We start from the raw sequence: 22,776 nt of genomic DNA on the forward strand, positions 1-22,776 counted from the left end.
ATTTTTCTTTCCTTTTTTTATTATAAATTTTATTTTTATATTCCCCATACAATGGCGACCCCCTTATTTTGACCCCAATCCCTCCCCTCCTGCCCTCCACCCCCCATAGAGTGTCTCTGGTTCATAGTTGTTTGTTGATTTTGATTTTCACTTTCTTATAGTTATTCTTTTTCCTGGTCCCTTACTTAAATTTTCTAGATTCCTGCTATGAGTGAGACTATCCGGTATTTTTCTTTTTCTTTCTGGCTTATTTCGCTGAGCATGATCCCTTCCAGCACCATCCATGTTGCTGCAATTTGCATGTGTTCATCTTTTTGGAATGCTGCGTAATATTCCATTGTGTATATGTAGCACATCTTCTTGATCCAGTCATCTATTTTTGGGCATTTGGGTTGTTTCCAAAGCTTAGCTATTGTAAAGAGTGCTGCTATAAACATAGGGGTGCAGGTGCTCTTTGGAATTGATGTTTCTGTGTCCTTTGGGTAAATACCTAGGAGTGGAATTGCTGGATCATATGGAAGCTCTATGTTTAGTAGGTCCAGAAATCTCCACACAGCTCTCCATAGTGGTTGGACCAGTTTGCACTCCCACCAACAGTGCAGGAGAGTTCCTTTTTCTCTACACCCTTGCCAACATTTGTTGTTGCTAGTTTTTTTAATATGTGCCATTCTCACTGGTGTGAGATGGTATCTCATGGTAGTTTTGATTTGCATTTCCCTGATTACAAGGGATGTTGAACATTTTTTCATATGCCTGTTGGCCATCTGCATTTCCTCTTCAGAGAAGTTTCTTTTTAGCTCTTCTGCCCATTTTTTGACTGGATTATTTTCTTTGTTTTTGTGGAGTCTCATCAGCTCTTTGTAGATTTTTGTGATCAGTCCTTTATCATTAGTGTTGTGTGCCAAAATATTCTCCCAGTCGGTGGGGTTTTTCTTTGTTTTTGTTATTGTCTCTTTTGCTGTGCAGAAGCTCTTTAATTTGATGTAGTCCCAGCTGTTTATCTTTGCTTTCTCTATCACTGCTTTGAGTGATGTGTCTGTAAAGATGTCTTTGATGTGCATATCATGTAGTGTTTCGCCTATAGGCCCAATAATGAATTTTTCAATGATGAACATAGAATATTTAAAAGTTCTAAAAATTTTTAAACTTCTTAAAAAGACTTACAAGAAAATATGTGATTACTAGGGCCTCCCTGGTGGTGTAAGGGGTGAAATCTCAGCAATACCAAACTGTCAACAGCCACTGCAGCATAAGTTCAATCCCTGGCCAGGGAGCTAACCTACATGGTGCAGTCAATCTCTTCTGTCTCACCTGCTGCTCCCCTCAGCAGTGTATTTCAGTAGATCTGCCTGTTCTGCTCCCCACTCTCTCTGGTGAATCCTCTCATCCCCCGTACCACTGGCCTACATCCCAGTTCTTGTATGCATAAATAATTAAAAGAAAAAATATTACAAGAATATATGTGATTATGGATTAATATCCTCAAGGGCCTTTTGGAAAACTCCTGTAGCAACACTGAAAAATGCTGTTAAAAAATAAACTTTTTTCTGCCTAATCCATAGTAGTTATTGTAGGACTATTAGTGTTTCTTATGCTATTTTAAACACTTTCATTTATTTTCCTTCAACCTTATGAAGTAGGTAATGCAGGTATTAGGTGTGAAAACTCAGGCTTGCCAAGATTTGCATTGTTGGGCATATTTTAAACCCTCAATTAAAATAGTACTTACTTGTCTGTTTTCATAGTGACCAAGCACAAGTGTGTAAGTAATTAGTATCAAAGCTCCAGGAGAGCAAGACTTTCATCACTTGGTTTGCTGTTGGATTTCTGATTCCTGGAACATTGCCTGGTGCATAGTAAGCTTCTTATATACATAAGTGATGATCTGGACAAACTTTAGGGCTTTGAACTGGATGATCCTGTATATGTATCTTTAATTCTAAAGTTCTAAGGTTGCCACTAGGGGGGAAAACATAAGAGCCAAGGATGAAATAGAAGGGCTCACACATTCAGTGTTTTGGGGGGATTGTTTTTAGTAATATGCAAATTATGAACTGTACTAGTATTGCTTGTAAGAAAATAATAATTTAGAATAAAATAAGGTAACTAGCTCTTACTGGTGCTTCTTGTTTTTCCTTTCTTGAGTTCCATGTGAATAACCCAAGTCATATATACCAGCAATAAACAGCAGTTAGGAAAAGAGGCTAAAATATATTGAAAGAGTGAATGTTTGGCTGGGGAAAAATGAAATGAAGAGCCTCACTCTCTCTATTTTTTTTATTATTTCATATATCATACTTCTATTAAATCAGAGTTGCCCATCACCAGTAATTAGCTCTGGCTACCATGTCTTTTTCCTGAGAACTTTACTAAATACCTCACTCTGTTGTTGCTTGAGACTTGTTATCCAGCATTGTCTTAAAAACAACTAAGTGGTCCACAAAAAATTGGCCCTCTGTGTCTGCTGAAAGAGTGTTGAGTACACAAGATACCATGGAAAAGCAAACCACACATTTAAACCAGTTGACCCCAGTCCATTTTGGATGACTTCCTTGTTTCATTTATAGTTGGTTCTCTTAAAATTAATGGAGGGACTGGAAAAGGATATTGGGAGAGATCCAAAGGAGGATTGCTTTGAGGAGCTAGAGATAATGTATTAAACCTCTGGAGGAGCTTAGAGATGAATATATAAGACCACGTTACAGGACGTTTCATTCTCTCTGGTAGTATACTCCAAATCTGAACTGTATTGCTAAGCTTTTCTCTTCTCCTTGGCCCCAAGTTATACTGTAACAGGAGGTACACTTACCTTCTGTAGTAGTATAAGTACCTTCTGTACTGTGGTCATTTATGTAAAGTTGACATAATGGCAGCAGACCTCTCCTGTCTCGCCCTCGCCCACTGCTTCTCTTAGCAGTGTGTTTCAATAAATCTGCCTGTTATGTTCTCAAAAAAAAAAAAAGATAAATAAAATTGACATAGGGTGTGGCTATATGTGGAACATCTCTATAAAGGCACTTTTGATAAATACTGCCAAAATTTGGAAAAACTCTCTCTCTGGAAGAATTGGTATCTTCCCTCTCTTACAACTTAAAGCTGAGGAAGTTTTTTTATTGTGTACAGGGCAGTGCCACAGGCTCTGTTTGACACATAGGATCAGGAGGCTTTCACATTTACAATGTTAACTCACCCTTCAGTGAACTCCTTGATAAGTTTCTTAGGGACTGGGTATTTTGCCTATGTTTTAATTATTAAAAAAATTATCAGGCTTCCCCGGTGGCACAGCGGTAGAGCGCTGGGTTGCGAAGCTGCCCGCAGCCTCTGCAGCGCCGGTTCGAGATCCCCGGCTGCTCCCCGGCCACCAGAGGAGGGTCCCACATGGCGCGCAGACCTCTCCTGCCGCGCAGACCTCTCCTGCCGCCCACTGCTCCCCTCAGCAGTGTGCTTCAGTCCTTCTGCCTGCTCTGCTCCCCGCTCTGGCTCTGGTGAATTCTCTCACCCTCCCGTGCTTCTGACTGTACCCAGTGCTTGTATAAATAAATAAAATAAACAAATAAAAATAAATCTTTAAAAAATTATTATCTTAATTAGAGATACAGATATTAACCTGTTCCATTCTTGCAGGAATGGAAAATAAGTCCCCAGATTTATTATGCTTACGTGAAAACGTTTTATTACTGTGATTCTAAAATAGCCTCAGACCTATTCTAACATCTCTCCGGGGTCAATAACAATACTGACTCTCCAATTTGTGAACATGTTATATTTTTCCATTTACTTAGATTTGGCTTTTTTGAAATTCTAATGCCTTGGAATGATTGCTTTTGACAGTTTTGCCCAATTTTACATTTTTTGTGAATTAATACCACTGATCTTTCCGTGCATCCATAACCAGAATGCCTCCTTAAGTATTTTTATCCTGATTACAGCCTTGTATTTCTGTACTTTATTTTCTTCTTTCTTAAATATTTTTTGAGAGAAAATTTCTTCAAAGGCACTAGCTAGGTAAAATTGAGTTCTACTAGCTTCAGTACTTTGTACTCAACTCTAGTAAAGGGGAAAACTGCATACCTTTTTAACTTTTGTTTCATGTTTCTATTTTAAGGGTCTCCAACTGCATTCCTTGAAGAGAAAATGGCCTACCAAGGATATCAGAACAACCAGGGCTGGCCAGAAAATACAAACTTTTGCTTTGAACCTGAGCAAGTGGTAAATCCTATCCAGACTGGTGAGTGCAGACTTGCCTGTGACTGCTATTATGTGAACTATGACATAAACATGAGAAAGCCACAACTACCCCTCAGATAAAGCATTTTAGCCTAAATATAGCCTGTGACTTAAAACCAAGGTATAATTATATCCATGAACATTTATTTGGCCCTTTTCCTCTCTGTTCACCCTTTTTTGATGAACTTGACCCTCTAGTTCTTTCCCTTCATACCGGTTTTGAATATATTAACTGAAACTCATGTACATTAGAGACTAAATGATCAGTAGCACCTTAATCTTAATTCTTCAAAAAGGAGTTATTATTATTAGTTAAATAAATAGTAATTTAGAGCCTCCCTGGTGGCACAGGGGTTAAAATCTTATTTCCAGCCACTGCGACATGAGTTTATCCCCAGCCGGAGAGCTAACCCACATGCACAGCAGATCTCTCCTGTCTGGCCTGCTGCTCAGCAGTCTATTTCAGTAGATCCACCTGTTTTGCTCCCTACTTTGTCTCTGGTGAATCCTTAATTCCCCACCCCCCACACCTCTGGCATACACCCCAATTCTTGTATGTATAAATAAAAATAAATCTTTTTTTAAAAGATAAATAATAATTTAATGATTATATCACTTGAATTTTAAAGTATAAGATTAGATGAGATCACTAAAGGAGAGCATATAAATAGAGAAAAAATCTTTCCTCTGTCCCCTAATCACTCAGTTCTTATTTCTACTTTTAAATATTTATCAGTTGAAGACCTTCCTTGACTTGAACTAAAATATACCCAGAGCTCTAGTAAATATCTCAACTCTAACCTTGTATATCTTTGGATTTTTTAGAGTACACAGGGTTGCCATGTCATAGACACCCAGTGAAAAAGCAATGAACTTTGTAGAAACCATCCATTTTTACAAGTGGTTTAGCAATCTCCTATTCTATGTGTAAATATTACAGCCATTAATCTTATTGATGTTTTAAGCATCCAGTTTTCCTTCAGTGGAAGTATAAGAGGCAAAGCGAGCAATAGTTACCCCAAACCAAGTTAAAACTTGGGAGAATGAATGTTTATCATCTCCCTTATATTCCAGATCTCTTGCTGTTCTGAAGATGCAGCATAAGGCCACTTCCATCCCCCAACAGTTTCTTATTGTGTCTTTTGCTTGTTCACATACCCTAGTGCCATTGTCTCCCTTAGTTCTGAAATCTCTTACTAGAAGGAGTTGATGCAGTTGCATCAGAGCCACAGAATAAACATTCTCTAAAGGCCTGGGCTTTTATATATCTGTTTCTGACATTCAAAGTGCTTTAGTGAATTAGTCATAGCACCATCAAGGAGCTAGTTAGAAATACAGGGTGCTACAGGAGCCTTCAGGGAGCCCAGAAATCTCTGTTTTAACAAGCCTTCAGTATAATTCAAATGTATGCTAAATTTTGAGGAGCCTTCCTTAGCAGAATTATCATTAGACTTACTTGCTTTGCTCTTTTTTTTTTTTTGTGAGAAGGGAAAGAGCTTACCTGATATTTTCAGTCTCTTTATTCATGCCAACTCATGAGTCTAGAGTTTATTTTACTTCTCAAGATTGTTCACCTTGTCACAAACAGACAGCTTTTGAAGTGCAGTTTTCTTCATGATGTGCACATTAGGTGAAAGAATCTTTATTTCACTTGTTCTGTCTTTTAAAATTAACCTAAAATGAATATCTGCTATGTAAATATACTCTGAAAGTTAAATTACTTCTGTATTTTTTACCTCTTAGTATATTTTAGAGTTGAGCATTAGTTCTTTCAGTTTATAATATATATATATATATTAGAGATTTATTTATTTATGCATACAAGAGCTGGGGTACAGGCCAGAGATGTGGGGGGTGAGAGGACTCACCAGAGACAGAATGGGGAACAGAACAGGCAGACTGACTGAAATACACTGCTGAGGGAAGCAGTGGGCGAGACAGGAGAGGTCTGCTGTGCCATGTGGGTTGCTCCCTGGCCAAGTGGGGATTGAACTCGTGCTGCAGAGGCTTTGGACTGCTTCACAGTGTGGTGCTTACTTAACCCCTTGAGCTACCAGGGAGGCCCTAGTTTTATACATTTGTTGGCTTTCTGATTTAAATAATCAAATCTTGGAGACCATAAGATTACATATTATTAACTCATAAGTAATTCAAAGTGGTAGCTTAGAATTTTAACTTACAGAAATGAATTAGTGAATTTATGGATTCTGTGCCATGTATAGTTACATATTATCTCATGTTACTAATCAATATTTATTATAGGATAATAAGGAATGTTAATCTTTCTAGTACTGGAAATGAGTTTTAGATTCCTTCTTTTTCCAGATCCTTTTAAGATGCACCATGATGATGGCCTGTCAGAGTTCCTCTTCCTCCCAGGTGGAACAACTAATGCTTCAACATTTTCAGAACAAAATGATTCCCTGAAAAACACTTATGGTATGACTTCTCCATCTGGATTTAGTCTTTAACTCCAAACAATTAATGGGGCCTTTCATCCATCACCACTGAAGTTAGCCACCAGATAAAGCCATGTTTGGGGGCTTTGGCTGTGACAGGGCCCTGTCAAGATTAATCAGAGGGAGAGAATTCACAATTTGGGCTGCTCAGGGACTCTTCGGATTTTGAATCCTATGTCTTAGGACCAGATTCTGTCTCTACATTTTACTAGCAAATGCCATGGGCAAGTTATATCCTCCTTAAACCTTGTTTATCTATAAAATGGATCCATCACAGTGGTGATTAAAAAAGATTATGTAAAAGCATAATCTCTGATAGATAGTAAACATTTTAAACAGATCTTAGTTATCAATAAGTGGTATCCTCATTCCTGGTTTTATAAAACATTTAATGTGAATGTGGCCAGGGGAGGCAAAACTTAATTTCTAGCCATTTTAGGTTCTCAGCTGGGCTTGTTAACAAGAAGTTATATTAATACATCACATGGGAGAAAAGTAGTGAAAGTGGTAGCAAAGAATTTCAGCTTATTTAACATCTTCCACAATGAACAATACATTTGTAGAGTGGACAAACGAAAACAATTTTAGGCTTCCAAAAATGAAATATTGTAGGGAAATAACTGGGGAGAAACTAATGGAGTTGGGTATGTTTGCAGATTTCTTTGGTACCCTCTGTGGACTGATAAGAATCTATATCCAGGAAAAAGAATTTATATCCTTTGGACAGAAAATGGGGAGGATTTTCTGGGTTTGCTGCTTTCTTTCTTTTTTTTTTTTCCTCCAGATTTATTTATGCATACAAGAGCTGGGGTGCAGGCCAGAGATGCAGGGGTGTGAGAGGATTCACCAGAGACAGAGTGGGGAACAGAACAGGCAGACTGACTGAAATACACTGCTGAGGGGAACAGCGGGCGAGACAGGAGAGGTCTGCCTCACTATGTGGATTTCTCCCTGGGCAGCTGCAGATTGCTTCATAGTGTGGTGCTTAACCCCTTGCGCCACCAGGGAGGCCTTTTTGCTGCTTTTTTTTTTTTTTTAAGATTTATTTATTTATACACGCACTGGGTACAGTCAGAAGCGCGGGAGGGTGAGAGAATTCACCAGAGCCAGAGCGCAGAGCAGAACAGGCAGACTGACGAAGAAATGCACTGCTGAGGGGAGCAGCGGGCCCGGCAGGAGAGGTCTGTTGCGCCATGTGGGACCCTTGCCAGTGGCCGTGGATTGAACCGGCGCTGTAGAGGCTGCAGGCAGTTTCGCAGCCCAGTGCTCAACCACTGCGCCACCAGGGGAGGCCCTATGCTTTTTTTTTTTTTTTTTTTTTAACTGAAGGTCTCCTGAGAAGAGGTTATTAAATGAATTGACTGATGCTATTCACCTAGTTTTCTGATGTTGATTTTGACTTTGTCTCCTTCTTGTTCTTTGCACTCACTAGCTAGTGAGTCATGTAGTTGCATTCATTTCTTTCTCTACAGCATCTTTCTTTTATTTTATGCTCTCTCTGCTTCTATGCAACATAAGCCCATCACCTACACCACCATAGTAGTTTCCTAACAGATCTCTAATCCCTTTTAAAGTTCATTCTACGTATACCTGCTAAATGATCACCTGGAGTTCCTGTTTTAAATTCAGTATATTGGTGTCATGATTAAGATCTTAAAGACAACTTGTTTCTTTTTCTCTTCATATCTAAATTTCTCTGATACTTTTATTATCTACGCTAATCCTATTTTTCCCTCTCTGGTAGACAAGATCTATTTGAATCAGACTAATCTTGTCCCAGAAATACTCTTATCCTGTTAATATCGTCATACTTTTTCCTATGCTCATTATTCTCTATTCTTGAAATTGACTATTCTCTCCTCTATTCCTGCTCTTTCTTCTCTCTGAAACCGTCTGTAACTATTCTGGTCCTCATACTTGCTTTTAAACTCTTAAAACAGCTCATACTATATAGTTTACATTTTTTTAAAAAGATTATTTATGCATACAAGAACTGGGGTGTAATCCAAAGGTGCGGGGGCAGGGAGAAGAGGATTAACCAGAGAGAGTGGGAGCAGAACAGGCAGATCCACTGAAATGTAATGCTGAGGGGAGCAGCAGGTGAGATAGGAGAGGACTGCTGTGCCATGTGGGTTGCTCCCTGGCTAGTCAGGGATGAACTAGTGCTGCAGTGGCTGGCGACAGCTTGATAGTGCTGTCTTTATCCCTTGCGCCACCAGGGAGGCCCCTACATATTTAATATATGTCTGTATTGCTTCTCTAGGTGAATTGTGATGATCTTACTGGCAAAGACCATGTGATAGTAAATCTCCTATTGTGTCTTTTACATTTGTCTAGTTCTTAATAATTTATAAAGCATTTTCACTAAGTTATCTTCTATGTTGAAAAAAGGAGGTTTTACAAATGAGGAGATTAATTAAGGTTCACAATTTCTTACTATACATTATCTTATATCAATTATGATCTTGGAGCTACTGCTCAATCTTTAGTATTTTTAGTCCTTGTAATACACTATAGAAGGTAATCAGTGTTGACTCATGTGCTGCAGGGATACAGTCATACTTTGAGGCCCATTAACAATAATTATCCAAAAGCTGTAGAATATCAACAGCTTTTCTTTTAAAACTTTCTTTGTTTTTCATTGGTCTTTATCTCTATACCCATATGACAATATATAAAGCTGATTTTAAATGTCATTCCGTTTTTCCCCTCCAATTTGAGCAAGTTTCAAAAACATACTTGTTTGTGTTCCCATATTAGGTCTGTTTCCATGTGACACCTTTGCTCCTGAGGGGTGGTCTGTGGAAACCCCAAACTCCCCACATTCGGAATCTTTCACTTCCCCAGAGGTTATTACCCAACTTCTGCAACCCACAGCAGGTAAATTATATGGAAGCTCTCTTTATCAGTTAATGGTCACAACATCAGTAATACAAATTATTAAACTTATATATATTTTTTTTTATAGAGGCATGTTTTTATTTATTTATTATATTTGTTTGTTTGTTTTGTTTATACATGCACTGGGTACAGTCAGAAGCGCGGGAGGGTGAGAGAATTCACCAGAGCCAGAGTGGGGAGCAGAGCAGGCAGAAGGACTGAAGTACACTGCTGAGGGGAGCAGCGGGTGGCAGGAGAGGTCTGCGCACCATGTGGGATCCTCCTCCGGGGCCGGGGAGCAGCCGGGGATCGAACCGGCGCCGCAGAGGCCGTGGGCAGCTTCGCAACCCAGCGCTCAACCGCTGCGCCACCGGGGAGGCCCTAAACTTATATTTTCATAGCATATAACATCATATAGATAAAAATTTCATAGCTATCACAAATGTTTATGAGCTTATATTACTGATTTCACAGCTGGAGGAATTAAGTTATAGTTGAACTACACCATTTGTAGTTGGTGGGCAAAGAAAATTCCTTTTTACTTTAGTGCAGATGTAGAATTCTGTGGGTTTTTTTTTTTTTTTTGATGTCCCACAGATTTCCTTTCTAAAATTGTGTACCTGTAATTTTTTTAAACCTTTTTTTCCTCTCTCCTTTGTCCCTTTTCCTCTACTGTTTGTTTGTCCAAAATCAGTTGTTCTAAGCATTGAAAACATAAGGTACATTAATTTGACAGCTTTTCAGTTAAGGTTGCAAAAATCAGATACTCCTAGGCTCTAAGAAAGTAAATTTTGAGTGCAAAACTATGAACATACAATGATGGGTCCTAAATTTTTAAATTTATATCCCCTAGTGCCAGTTGAGGAGGTAGAAATGGCATCACCAGAAGAGAGGACACCAACAAAAGCATTGGAAACAATGGGACTGAAGGCTGTTGATATGACATCCTCTGGTGAAACATTGATTATACCAGCCAAAGACGTGGCACCATCCACAGAAACAGAGGTGACAGTGGCTAAAGACATGGAACCACTTACCAAATCAGATGTGGCACTAGCCAAGGACATGGAATCATCCATTGACTCAAACATAACTCTAGTCAAGGACATGGGCCTACCCATAGAACCAGAGAAGACTGCTGTTCAGGATGTCATATTGCCTACAGAAAAAGATGTGTCATCAGCCAAGGGCATGGGACTGCCCACAGAAATAGAGGTAGCACCAGCCAAGGATGTAATACTAGTCAAAGAAACAGAGAGGATACCACCTATGCAAATGGATTTGGCCCCAGCTGAGGGCATGATACCACCCACAGATAAAGAGATGGTCCCAGCCATGGGTGTGTTATCACTCTCAGAAATAGAAGTGGCACTGGATAAAGATGTTATATCAACCACTGAAAAATCCTCAGGCAAGGAGACAACCTTGTCTTCAGAAACAGAGGTGGCTCTAACTGGGGATGTGGTGTTGACCCCAGAAACCAAGATGGTCTTGACCAACAATGTGGCACTACCCGTAGAAACAGAGGTAGCTCCAGTCAAGGACATGGCTCCATCTCCAAAAACAGAAGTGACCCCAGTCAAGGACATGGTTCCACCTCTTGAACTGACCCTGGGTAAGGATATGGTTCTCACCCAAGAAACAGAAATAGCCCTGGCCAAGGATGTTCCTCTGCCTCCACAAACAGAGGTAATCCTGCCTAAGGATGTGCCTCTGTCTCCTGGAAGAGAGTTGAATCTGGACAACAGTGTAACTCTAGCCAAGGATGTTGCACTGCCCTCTGAAACAGAGGTTGCATCAGTTCCAGTAAAGGACGTGGAAGTTGCACAGAATGTGGAAGAAATAAGTGAGGATTCCCAAATAGAGTTTCTCCAACATAAGGGACAATCAGCTGCACCTGCTTTGGGGATTTCACCAGGTATGGGTTTACATTTAAGCTGAGTATTTCTGTCTCCTAGGCTATAGTCTTCTAAGGGGCAAGGGATAGAAGTCACACGAAATGAAATAAAGATAGTTGCATTATAACTTTGCAAGTCTATACACATATCTTCTCTCAGACAGCTCCTCACCTTTACCCTTCTGCAGCTTTTAATACTTTCTCCATCCTGCTGTTCTTTGCTGACCTTCCTGTTTTACTTACAATTGAAGCAATAAAAGAGATCATTCACAATGGCCACTATCGCCTCTACCTCACTGTTTCCATCTGTAGCCATAGACTCTGTTACTATAAGTAAACTCTCTCTGGTCCTAATTAAACCCAACCTCTCCTATTTGGACTCAATACCATCTCTTTTTGCCTACTTTCTCACCTGTCTTGCTTCTCACCAAAAAATTTTCCTTTCATTAAATCATTTCCACCAACAGAGTATTTGTTATTTTTCCTATCCAAAAAATGACCCTCCCAACTCTACTTTCTTTCCACCATACAACTACCATTCCATTTCTCTGCTGAGCGTCGCTCATTGACGCTCAAATGAGCTTCGCTCATTTCTCAAAAACCAATTTCCAATTTCTAAAAGGTGGAGAAATAGCTATAATAATCCTTCTCTGAAACTTTTGTGGTTTTTACTGTTACCTTTAGAACCAGTCACAGCTGTGGGCCAAAAAGACAACTTGCCAGCATCCGAGGATTCTGTGTTAGAGAAGCCGGAGCAAGAGAAACCATCCAATAATCAATGTTCTGAATATTCTTCGGAGACCTCTGGTAAATAAGGAAAACAAAGTAGACGCTTTGAAGCTCAGAGCGATGGATTGGTGGTGATAGATAGTGCCCCTAGTTGTATGGTGGTAATCAGTAATATCTTTTATGAAGTCATTTGTCTTTCTTAGATTTTGTCTTATTTAGCAGAAAGTCAACTTGTTACAGATTTTCAAATAATCAACTCAAAGATGTCTCAATTTTAATCCAGTTCAGCTGTTCACTGTTCTGTCCTGCATGATCTTAGGCATATCTTTTGACTTTACTTTATCTCAGTTTATTCAGCTAGAATTAATAAATTGACTGAACCTAGGCATCTGTAAATTCTAACTACTTCAGTATATTTCATGACTCACCATGAAATCTGCATGCCTGGGAGCCTTTTAGAAGTACAGAATCTTGAGTTCTACCTCAGACCTTCAGAATAATAATAAGCATTTTAAGAATTTCCTTAGATAATTGTTTCATACATTAAACTTTGAGAGCCACTACTCCAAGATACTTTCTAACTTAAAGTTTGGCTATTTTGTGAATTTTGTATGTTTTTGATGGTAAGCAAGAAGCTTACCATATGATTATCAACTTAATAATTCTCTGCTTACTTTTCTATAACTGTGACTAGAGCATAAACTGGACAACAGGAAACATGAATTATTTCACTTAGCTCTCTAGTTCTTTATACATACATTGCTTCGGCCAATTAGGAGCTAAATAAATGTTTGATGTTTTCATTGTTGTTTTAGTAACAACACATTATTAAAGATTTATCAGCTCCTTATTGTTTACAAAATACCCCATGCTAAAGCACCATAGGTATTTAAATCTGTATTCTTGTTCCTATTATATTATAGCCCGGGTGGCAAGAAAAGTTCCCAGGCATGAACTCTGAAACCAAAGATTTATATTAAAATTGAATGAAATAGTAGATTAATTGCCAACTTTTAAATGTTATAAAATCTGTAGAGAACTAAAAAGCAAACATTTTTTGAGGGCATAATTGACCAGAGGTGTTAAATAAGAGCTAGGATTTCCAGGACATTAGAGAAATAAAAACAAGAACAAAAGGTACTATTTAAGTATTTTTAACTATTTAATATTCTTTGAAGTCATTTCATTGGGTCACACTGGACAAGAGCTGTCCTGGACCTGCTGTTAATGGGATTCTTTCAAGGATTTTGGATCCATACTGCAGTGAGTTGAAAGCAAGAGGCTGAATCAGTTGACTTCCTGAAATTTCCAGGTGGTGGTCATCATAATTTGTTTAATTCATTATCTTACTTGGAATTATTTATATTTTTCTGTCTTTTGGAAAAGTGCATTTTGAAACAGAACACTGAAATCTAAAACATTTGTCTTTTAAAGTAGGATGTTCTGTTTCGGGAATGATAGGATTTTTCTCTGGCCAAAATACTAATTCTGTATTTTTTCTTTTTTCCCCCAGTAGCTTAAGTCTGGTGCTTCTGGTCTGTTTCCCAGAATCAGTCTGGTTAGTTTGGCAAGAAGTTTGTATAATATTGGTGACAGACTTTTAGTATCATGAACTCAAAATCATATATATTTCATTCAGCTAATTAATAAATGTCACCAAGAACAATTACCACCTTGTTGTAGAACTGGAAATTTGTACCTATTAGAAATTTGTACCACCTTGTTGTAGAACTGGAAATTTGTACCTATTAGAAATAATGACAAATATAAATAAGTGTCAGGTGAGATTTATAGGCAGTAATTATTTATAGGAGTTAGAAAATCTGTTGAATTTCTTTACAAATATTTTGTAAATATGTATGAAAAAAGTCTTTACCTGAGATGATGATCTTTGTTAAATATTTGCTAATCTCATTTAAGGTGAGAAATGTTTTGGAAAAAGCTGTTTTCCTAAGTGAAATAGTATGTGGGTTGGTGAAAATAGACTACTTAAATGAGTCACTAAATGAGTGTCTTTTTAAAGAAACAATAACAAGGAGATTTTTTTTTTTTGGAATTTTAGCCAGCTTCATGTATTGCAGGTACCCCTCCTACACAAGCCAAACAAGTATGCAGACCCAGTGACCGCAGGTCCTCCCGGCCTAGACCTGCCAGGACCCGTCCTGAGCAGCTGGGAGGCTCTTCTCCATGGAAGACTTTTGACCCTGGGCTGGGCTCCTGTTCTTTGTCTGAGTTGGGTTGGGTCTCTGGTTCATCTTCCTGTGGTGAGTCTGGAAACCAAAGGAAAACTATTCATGTTGATGCCCTTGAACCCCAGAGGGATCTTGGCAGGGAGGCCTGGGATATAAAGAGTACACCAGTGTTGATGAAGAAAAAAAAGAAGAAACCAAAACCGAAAAGAAATCCTCAACCCCCTGTTGGGGGACCTTGGGATGATGAAAATGCAGACAAACCTCAAGGTCATCATTTTGAAACTGACCTACAAAAATCAAGTGTTCTTCCCAGCCACTTTACCACAGAGGGCCCAGAATGTGGACTGGGGTCCAGAGAAATCTTGAAAAACAAATGTGGAGTTGACTCTAGAACAGCCAAACTGGTAGCTGATCATTTTGCCTCAGAAAGTCTCAGTGTTCCTTTGTGTCCTTTGGAAGAACTCCCCAAAATTGGAATAAATTCTCAATCCAATCTGAGTGTAGAGGCAGAAGTCAAAGGTAACAAGTCAGTACAACAGAGCCTAGACAAGAAATCCTTGCAGCAAGATGAATGTGAACTACAGCCAGAACCTCACCTACAGACTCTGGATAAAAGCCAAACAGTAGGCTCTCTCAATCTGAAAGGTCCCCTGATGGAAGTTTCTGCAGGCAAAATAGAAAGTCCTTTAGAGATTAGACACAAAGAAGGCTGCTCTTCTATCTTGGACCAAGAAACTATGGGTGGAGTTTCAAAGGAACTGCCTAATTTGATACCCACTTTGACAGCAAGTAGTCCATTAGACAGAAGTCTAAAAGAAGGAAATGATGAGAGTAAAATGACAAAACTGCTGAATGACAAACAGAAAGAGTTTTTCAAAGGAGCTGAAGAGGTTAAAGAATTAAAAAAGAAAGTTTTTCCAAAGCAAAACCAAGAAATCAGTATTTTTGCTTCTGAACAGCAGGACAAAGTGTTTATTCAGGTCCCAGAGTTAAGGAATGAACCATTTAAGAAAATGGCAGGTGATGGCAAAAGCAGGAAAGGTAGAGGAAGTGCTGGGAAAGTGAGGGTGAGTTCTGGAAAGGGAAGAGCAAGGTCTGAGCTGCCATTTCTTCTGGACAGCCAGAAAGATGGCAAAGCTGTTCTTGTGCCAAGTGAGCCAACCCCTAAAACTGAAACAGTGGTCACTGGGAATAAAAGTGAGGAACTGGGGCTAGCTTCTTCGGGGCAACCAGGGACCACGCCTGATCTTACTGAGGCAATGGTGATAGGGGAGCCTAAGGAAACAGCAGACCCCAGGGTGGCAGGCACCTTGCAAGTATTGATTCCCATGGAAAGTGGGTCAGGCATGACTCAGACTTCTGGTGCTAAAACAGGAGGAGGAACAGTAGCCAGAGATATGGGGGTTGGTAACCAGAGCAAGGAAGGAAAGGTTCCTTCGATGGATCATGAGGCAGCTCACTGGATTTCTGAGAAGCCTAAAAAAAGAGGCAATGAAGGCAAAAACAAAAAGTTTAAAAACAATTATTCCACACAGCAGGAGAGATTAGAGAGCAAGAAAGAAAGCCTTAACCCACCTTTTGTAGGGAAGGATGGAGATGCTGGTAGTACTCCCCATCAAAACAAGGAATTAGAACTCACTTTTCCCATAAATCATGACCCTTTGTTTTCACATATGTCAGAGACACCCACAGTGGAAGTAGTTGAGCAAAAGGGTAGAAGTACTGAGGCTAATTCTTTTGAGCTTGGGGCTCTTGGCGAGAACAAAACAATCACAGTCAAGGATTCTGCTGTTACTGAACCAGCTACCAAGGTGACAGATGTGAGCTGCCAAGAACAAATCCAGGGAGTAGGGTTTGTTCCCTCAGTACTGTCAGAGGAGAATAAGACAGATGTAGCCAAGGGGGACGTTGCAGTGGTTTCCAAACCAAATAAAAGGAGTAATGATGGAAAAAGTAAAAGAGTTAAAAATAGTTTTCCTGAGAAGCACATTCTAGAGAATAAGATAGATGCAACAAAAATACATGTTCCCATGGAAACCACAGGGGACCACAGAATTGAAGGAATAGGCTATATGGATGAAAATAGAAATATTACATTTACCTGCCCCAGAACTCCACCAGGGTTGATGGGTAAATCAGCCCCTCCAGAGACTTTGGAATTAGCAGCTTGTGAAAAACTGACTGCTCCTAAAGTAGTAAAGGAAATTGATTCCTTTCCAGACACCTTGGCAGAATGTAGGCAAGAGACAGGTCTGGCCCAAATCTCCAAATTATCAGTGGTAGACAATTACAGCAATGAGAGAATCCCAGACCAAGAAAGATCCAGAACTCCTACTGCTATTATGCCCTCTACAAGCATAGGAGTTGACCTAAGTTTTACAGCAGCTGTAGAAACAGTTAACAGTCATAGAGATAACTGTCTTAAGAATAAAGGTGAGCTTGCTGATCCCAAGAAAAATGAAGCAGAGATAGATGGAGGACATGTGAATGGAGAATCTGAGTCAATGTCCAGTGGTGCTTCTAAGCATTTAATAGAGAAAATCACAGCGCTAAAAAAGGGGCATATTCTTTCTGGAATGCCAGTAGAAGACCAAAGTCTGCCAGGTGAGGTAAGAGCCCTGGAAGCATATGCAGATAGGACTAATTTTCCAACATACGCAGTAAACAAAAAGAAAGAATCTGAGGAAGGGTCTGCTCCAGTTCAAATTTCTGACTTACTGGGAGATAAGGCACAAAAGTCTAGTTTCTGTAAGGACCAAAATGCTGAAGATAGAGATTCTGTGGGCCTAGATAGTTTGAATACAAAGGTAGATGTGACTCTTTTGCCTCCAAAAAGTGAAAAGGATAAATTGGAAGAAGTTAGTCTGGCTTCTGAAAACACAGAATTGGAATATGTTTCTTTGGTGACACCAGAATTTGCATCAAATTTCTTAGATGACAAAGTTGAAGCTGCTCCTTCAAAGGTGGTAGATGAGTTAATAATGACTGCTCCTAAGGGTTTTCAGCCCCCAGAATCCAAAGTTAAGATCTTGGAGGCACCTGAGAAAATGACAGAAAAATCTGAACCAAAGGCGTTGGGAGAAAGGAAGACAGAAGATAAAAGCAGAACAGCAGAACCAATGAAAGGCTACATGAGACCTACCAAAGCCCGAGGACTTACTCCACTTTTGCCAAAGTCTACCAGCCAGGAACGAGAGAGACCCAAGCAACTGAAGTCCAGTGGTATGAACCTGCCATGGGGAGATGTGTGTGCTTATGGCTTTTGAGTTAGCATCAGAAAGGCAAAGAGCTTGTGCTTTGATTCCATCTAGACTCTAATTGTTCATGTTAATCACTGGCATGAAAACCTCTAACTGCTAATTATGTGTTTTCTGCAGCCAAAGGCATGCCTTGTGTCCAGCTTGAGGAGGCTGGTGACTTGGTTGCATGCCTTTTTGCACAATGGCGGACTTGAGTTTCGGGGAAGTTAATTTTCCAATAATGATGTGTAATCAGATGGCCTAGCACCATTCGCTTTCCTTAATATTTTTCAAATATACTTCCTATGTGTAGTTTTATTATTTTTTATACAGATTCATAAGAGGAAAGAAAACGTTTCCACTGTGGGGTGGGTGGAGATTTTGTTTTCCTTTTTTTTTTTTAAAGATTTATTTATTTATACAAGCACTGGGTACAGTCAGAAGCGCGGGAGGGTGAGAGAATTCACCAGAGCCAGAGCAGGGAGCAGAGCAGGCAGACTGACGAAATATTATCAGTATATTTATGTAGCTTACACTAAAGCTAGGACTAAAGTAGGACTAAAGACTCAATTTGCTTTGGGACTAAATAAAAATTATGTGCCCCTTATTAGGAAATGGTAGCCTCTGACCAACATTCGTACAGATGTTATTTTGTTTCAAGTAGTGGGGAATAATCTTTCAGTGGTGCTGCAACATATTTTTTGAGTTTGTTGCTTACAGCAGTTGTGTGTGGGTTAGAATTTTGGGCACAGTCTATGTACATGAAATGTAGTCTATATCCATGGGCAAATCTGTAAAGCTCACCCATGTAGGACTCCTGAAAATTTTGTCCTTTTGGCTCTTATAGTGAAGTAATTGGAATGAGATTGAGATTATTTCTTTAAAAGTTAGATATGTTAGCTTTTTAAATTTTTTTCCCAAAAAATACATCTAATAGTGGCTTACCTGCCTCTAACCTTCAAAAACAAGTTTCCTAGCCTTTGAGATTTTTCGCAGTCTACAAATGATGCTATTTCTTAATCACTATTTCCCAATTTGCATGACGTGGCTACTAACTCCAGTAATAAAAAAAACACCAGTTGGCCTGAGTAGCCAGTTAGCTTTTGGATAGGTGTAGTCTGGGATGGTGTTCTGCATGATATGGACTTGTTGTTTGGGTAAAGCTTGTGCTGTGCATAAATATATACACGGTAAGGAATATGTGCTGTGTGAGTATAAAATGCTAAAGGTTGTTATTTGCATAAGATATTCTCATCTTTTCTGTTTTTATCTTTCTCCTGTTAGCTACCCTATTGCCAATGCAGAAGATGAAATTGTATGTAGAGGGCTTTCCAATCTTTGTTAAGATTGCCAGCATTCTCCCAGTTCTTCAGTTTTAGTTTCTAGACTGGCTCTTTAGTTTCAGCAGTGATACACAGGGTAACATGTAAATTTTTTGAAATCTAGCCATCTCCTTTTTGCTCAATATTCCCAAAGAAATGTAGAAAGAGAGTTTCTTATTCTTGAGGAAGTAAGGCACTATAGAACTTGGGCTCCTGGCATAGTCAGACCAGGCTCAGAGGTTGTGTGTTAGGCATAGCCTTGCAGAATGACTGGTGGGGCGGGGGGTGGAGCTGAAGAATATGTACTTGTAATTTTGGTAGGTGTTGCTAGATGTTCCCCAAAGGGCCACAGACATATACCAGAGGTTACTCCAAAGTACTCAGCATAGCTCAGTACCTGTTTTCCCACACTTTCTCCATTAGTGTGAATTTTTCTTTTATGTTATGTGTGCCAGTAAAATCAGTAAAAAATTATTTCTTAGCATAGATCTATTTTGTATTTCACTTATTTAATGATGTCCTTGTTTATTATCAATCTCATAAAAGCTCTCCCTGCTCTGAGTTTATAAAAATATTTTCCATTAATTTTTAACATTTTGAATTTTTATCATTTTAGAATTTGTGTTTCATTCATAGAATGTGAGGTCGGACTAGTTGGTCATCCCATTATCATTTGTTTAAGACTATCTCCCATTGAAATGCCACCTTTGTCATGCTATAAATTTCTGTATTGATTTAGTCTACTAGACTTTCTTTTCTGAACCATTGGCTTTCAGGTTTCAGTAACATAATTTTTTTTTTTTTTTTTTAATGTGAGATCCAGGCCATGATTTAAAGGCTACTTACAGGTTTTGGTAGTTTTTAACAGCAAACACTTATTTATTTATTTAAAGTTTTTTTTTTTTTTTTAAAGATTTGTTTATTTATACAAGCACTGGGTACAGTCAGAAGCGTGGGAGGGTGAGAGAATTCACCAGAGCCAGGGCGGGGAGCAGAGCAGGCAGAAGGACCCAAGTACACTGCTGAGGGGAGCAGCAGGTGGCAGGAGAGGTCTGCGCGCCATGTGGGACCCAACTCTGGTGGCCGGGGATTGAACCGGCGCTGCAGAGGCTGCGGGCAGCTTCGCAACCCAGCGCTCAACCGCTGCGCCACCAGGGAGGCCCAGTAACATAATATATTAATTCCTAGTGGGTCTAGCCCTGCCCCTCAACCTTACAAGTTTTCCTGTCTATTCTTGCTTATTACTACCTATAAATTTGAGAAATGGCTTCTGTGGTTTTATAGAAAACAAAATTTTAGTCACTCTTTTTCTTGAAATCACGTTAAATGTGTAGATTAACGTAGAGAGAGTCAATGTCTTATGTGTTGAGTTTTCCTGTCCAACAACCTAATAATATGCCATGTTCTGTAATGTCATATGTCGATGTTTATGTGTCCTAGCCTCCTCACTGGTATTTGATCTTTTCTTCATGAAGATGTTGTATATTTCTAGTAAGACTTATTCAGAGATGTCCAAGAAGCAGGTAAATGTGCAAATGCAGAACTTAAGGCAAGCCTGGGACTCTGTGGCAGGGGATTGAGTGGAATAGGGAGTGTCTGTGTAGATTTGTCATAGAGGGGCAGGCAGGGTGGCCCCTTGTGCCCAACCACCATTGGTTCATGTAGGCTCTGACGTTTCGCCTATGACTGGTTCTAGACCTGTCCTTACTAAATTTTATCTCGGTTCCTCACTTCCTATCATTCATGTAACTGCCCTGTACCCATATTGCCAGCAATAATCACCTATTTTGACCTCGTTTGTCCTGACACCATAGATGGTATTACCCATGCTTTTCAGTGTTTGAATAGTAAAGATACTACTAATGATAGTATTAAAAATAATAGTAACCACCTATTGAGTGAATATTATGTACCTAGTTAAGGGTGGATGATCACACACACACACACACACACCCCAACACACAAGCATGTGCGTTAGTGGAGGCTCTTCATACTAAGGTCACACAGATTGTGAAGTGACAGAGGTAGAATTTAAAACTATCTTTTGTTCTAAGTCCCATAATTTCCAAAGTGTTGCCCCAGTGTAACCTTCCAGAAGTTTTAGGTTCTTGAAAAAGTTGAAAGTTGAAAATGAGTAATTATATACATTTTTAAAATTTTAATGTCTAAGTCCTTACTAAAGCACTTTTCTAGATGGAGAAATGGAGACACATCAGGAGACCATAAATTGTGTGTCAGAGGCTAATTTGGTAATAGAATCTAGGTCTTTTGACTCTGTCCAGCATTTTATTCTCCGGTAGAAACTGATTTATGCATGTTCTCTCCCTGACACTCAGCATAGAGCTTTACACATACATGGTGCCTAATCTTTTGCTAGCCTCTCCTCTTTGGCAGCAGGGAAAGTTAATATAATGCTAAAGCCTCTTCTAGCTGCTTTCCTTTCTTGTTATTTTTTTAATGCCACCCTCAAGTTTAGGGAAACTTTTGGAGGAGGTTTCTATACATGTTTTACACGTTGTTCTAAGCAAGGGAGATTGAGATACTTCAAGAAGTCTGAGTTCAACTTGTTGGAAAAGGACTTCTTTTGGAACTGTATGAAAGAAAGGACTTTGAAAGGACGATCCATATTGGACTCTAGTATGTGCTATTGTTCCACATTAGCAGCTCCTCTGCAAGCCAAGTAGAGCTATCAGTGACAGTGCACTTGGTGTGTTGTTCTGTGAGTGGGACAGTTGTCACAAATCCCTGTAAATGGGCCCTTCCCTTTGCTATAGCAAGAGTCTCCTTTTTATCTGGCTGCTGCTTTTTCTTTAGTTTGTTCAAGCTCATCAGCTGTCTTCCAGCAGCTGGGAATGTCAATTTATGGTGGGAAATTCTATTGGTGTGAAATGAAGTAATTTATAAACCCCAAATCCTAACAGTTTCAAAGCCCTTGTACATAAATAAAATATGTTCAGCTGGTAAAAAAAATTTGTAATTTTAGAACTTGTTACTATTTTACAACTGGAGAAGTATCCATTTGGTACTTCTTTTCTTAACCAATGTGCCATTTGTGAAGTTTGTTTCCATATTGCCTTCTCCCCAGTTACTATCTCATTATCTGATAAATGACATTTATTGGGAAATTCTATATATCACAGCTAAAAATAGCTACAATTTATTAAAATTTACTCTGTTCTCAACACTTAGCCCTCAAACAATTCTGTGTGGTCAGTGCTTCTATTTGTCTTACTTGAGCCAGAGCATCTAAATGTTTTTGGAAATGAATCCAGCAAATATTTGTTTTACCTTAAAAGGAGATGATTCCCCTCACACTTCTCAGTTTTACCCCCTGGCTGACAGTAGCTTTGGAGGATTCAGAAAACAGCGATAAACAACTTAGTTTCTGACTTTTGGTGTTGCAAATATATTTACTTCATTAAAATATGAAATGAGGGCCTCCCTGGTGGTGCAAGGGGTTAAGCACAGCACTATGAAGCAATCTGCAGCCTCTGCAGCAGGAGTTTGATCCCCTGCCAGCCAGGGAGCAACCCACATGGTGAGGCAGACCTCTCTTGCTTCACCCACTGCTTCCCTCAGCAGTGTGTTTCAGTCAGTCTGTCTGTTCTGTTCCCCACTCTGTCTCATCCTCTCACCCTTAACATATCTGGCCTGTACCCCAGCTCTTGTATGCATAAATAAATAAATCTTTAAAAAAAATAAATGAAATGAACAGTAAAGATGATTATCCCCATTCTTTTCACCTGTGATGTTGAAAGAGATCATCTCAACTGTGAACAGATTGAAATTAGCAATGAAATGATAATTTGTGTAACTTCAGGAAAAAAATCT

The 22,776-nt window shown here is 39.3% G+C and overlaps 1 protein-coding gene across 1 annotated transcript in view; it reads left to right on the forward strand.

Moving 5' to 3' along the window:
• Nucleotides 1–22,776, forward strand: part of MAP4 (microtubule associated protein 4) — a gene marked incomplete at both ends in the record, with an annotated part of 101,695 nt that overhangs the window by 48,063 nt on the left and 30,856 nt on the right. Inside the window, 4 exons of the mRNA XM_084247767.1 lie at nucleotides 4,106–4,228; nucleotides 6,553–6,666; nucleotides 10,420–11,484; nucleotides 12,148–12,270. Coding sequence (XP_084103893.1) covers nucleotides 4,106–4,228; nucleotides 6,553–6,666; nucleotides 10,420–11,484; nucleotides 12,148–12,270 — 1,425 coding nt within the window. The remainder of the gene's footprint in view (nucleotides 1–4,105; nucleotides 4,229–6,552; nucleotides 6,667–10,419; nucleotides 11,485–12,147; nucleotides 12,271–22,776) is intronic.

This window comes from Talpa europaea (genome assembly GCF_964194135.1).
Source record: "Talpa europaea genome assembly, chromosome: 11".
Lineage (NCBI taxonomy): Eukaryota > Metazoa > Chordata > Mammalia > Eulipotyphla > Talpidae > Talpa > Talpa europaea.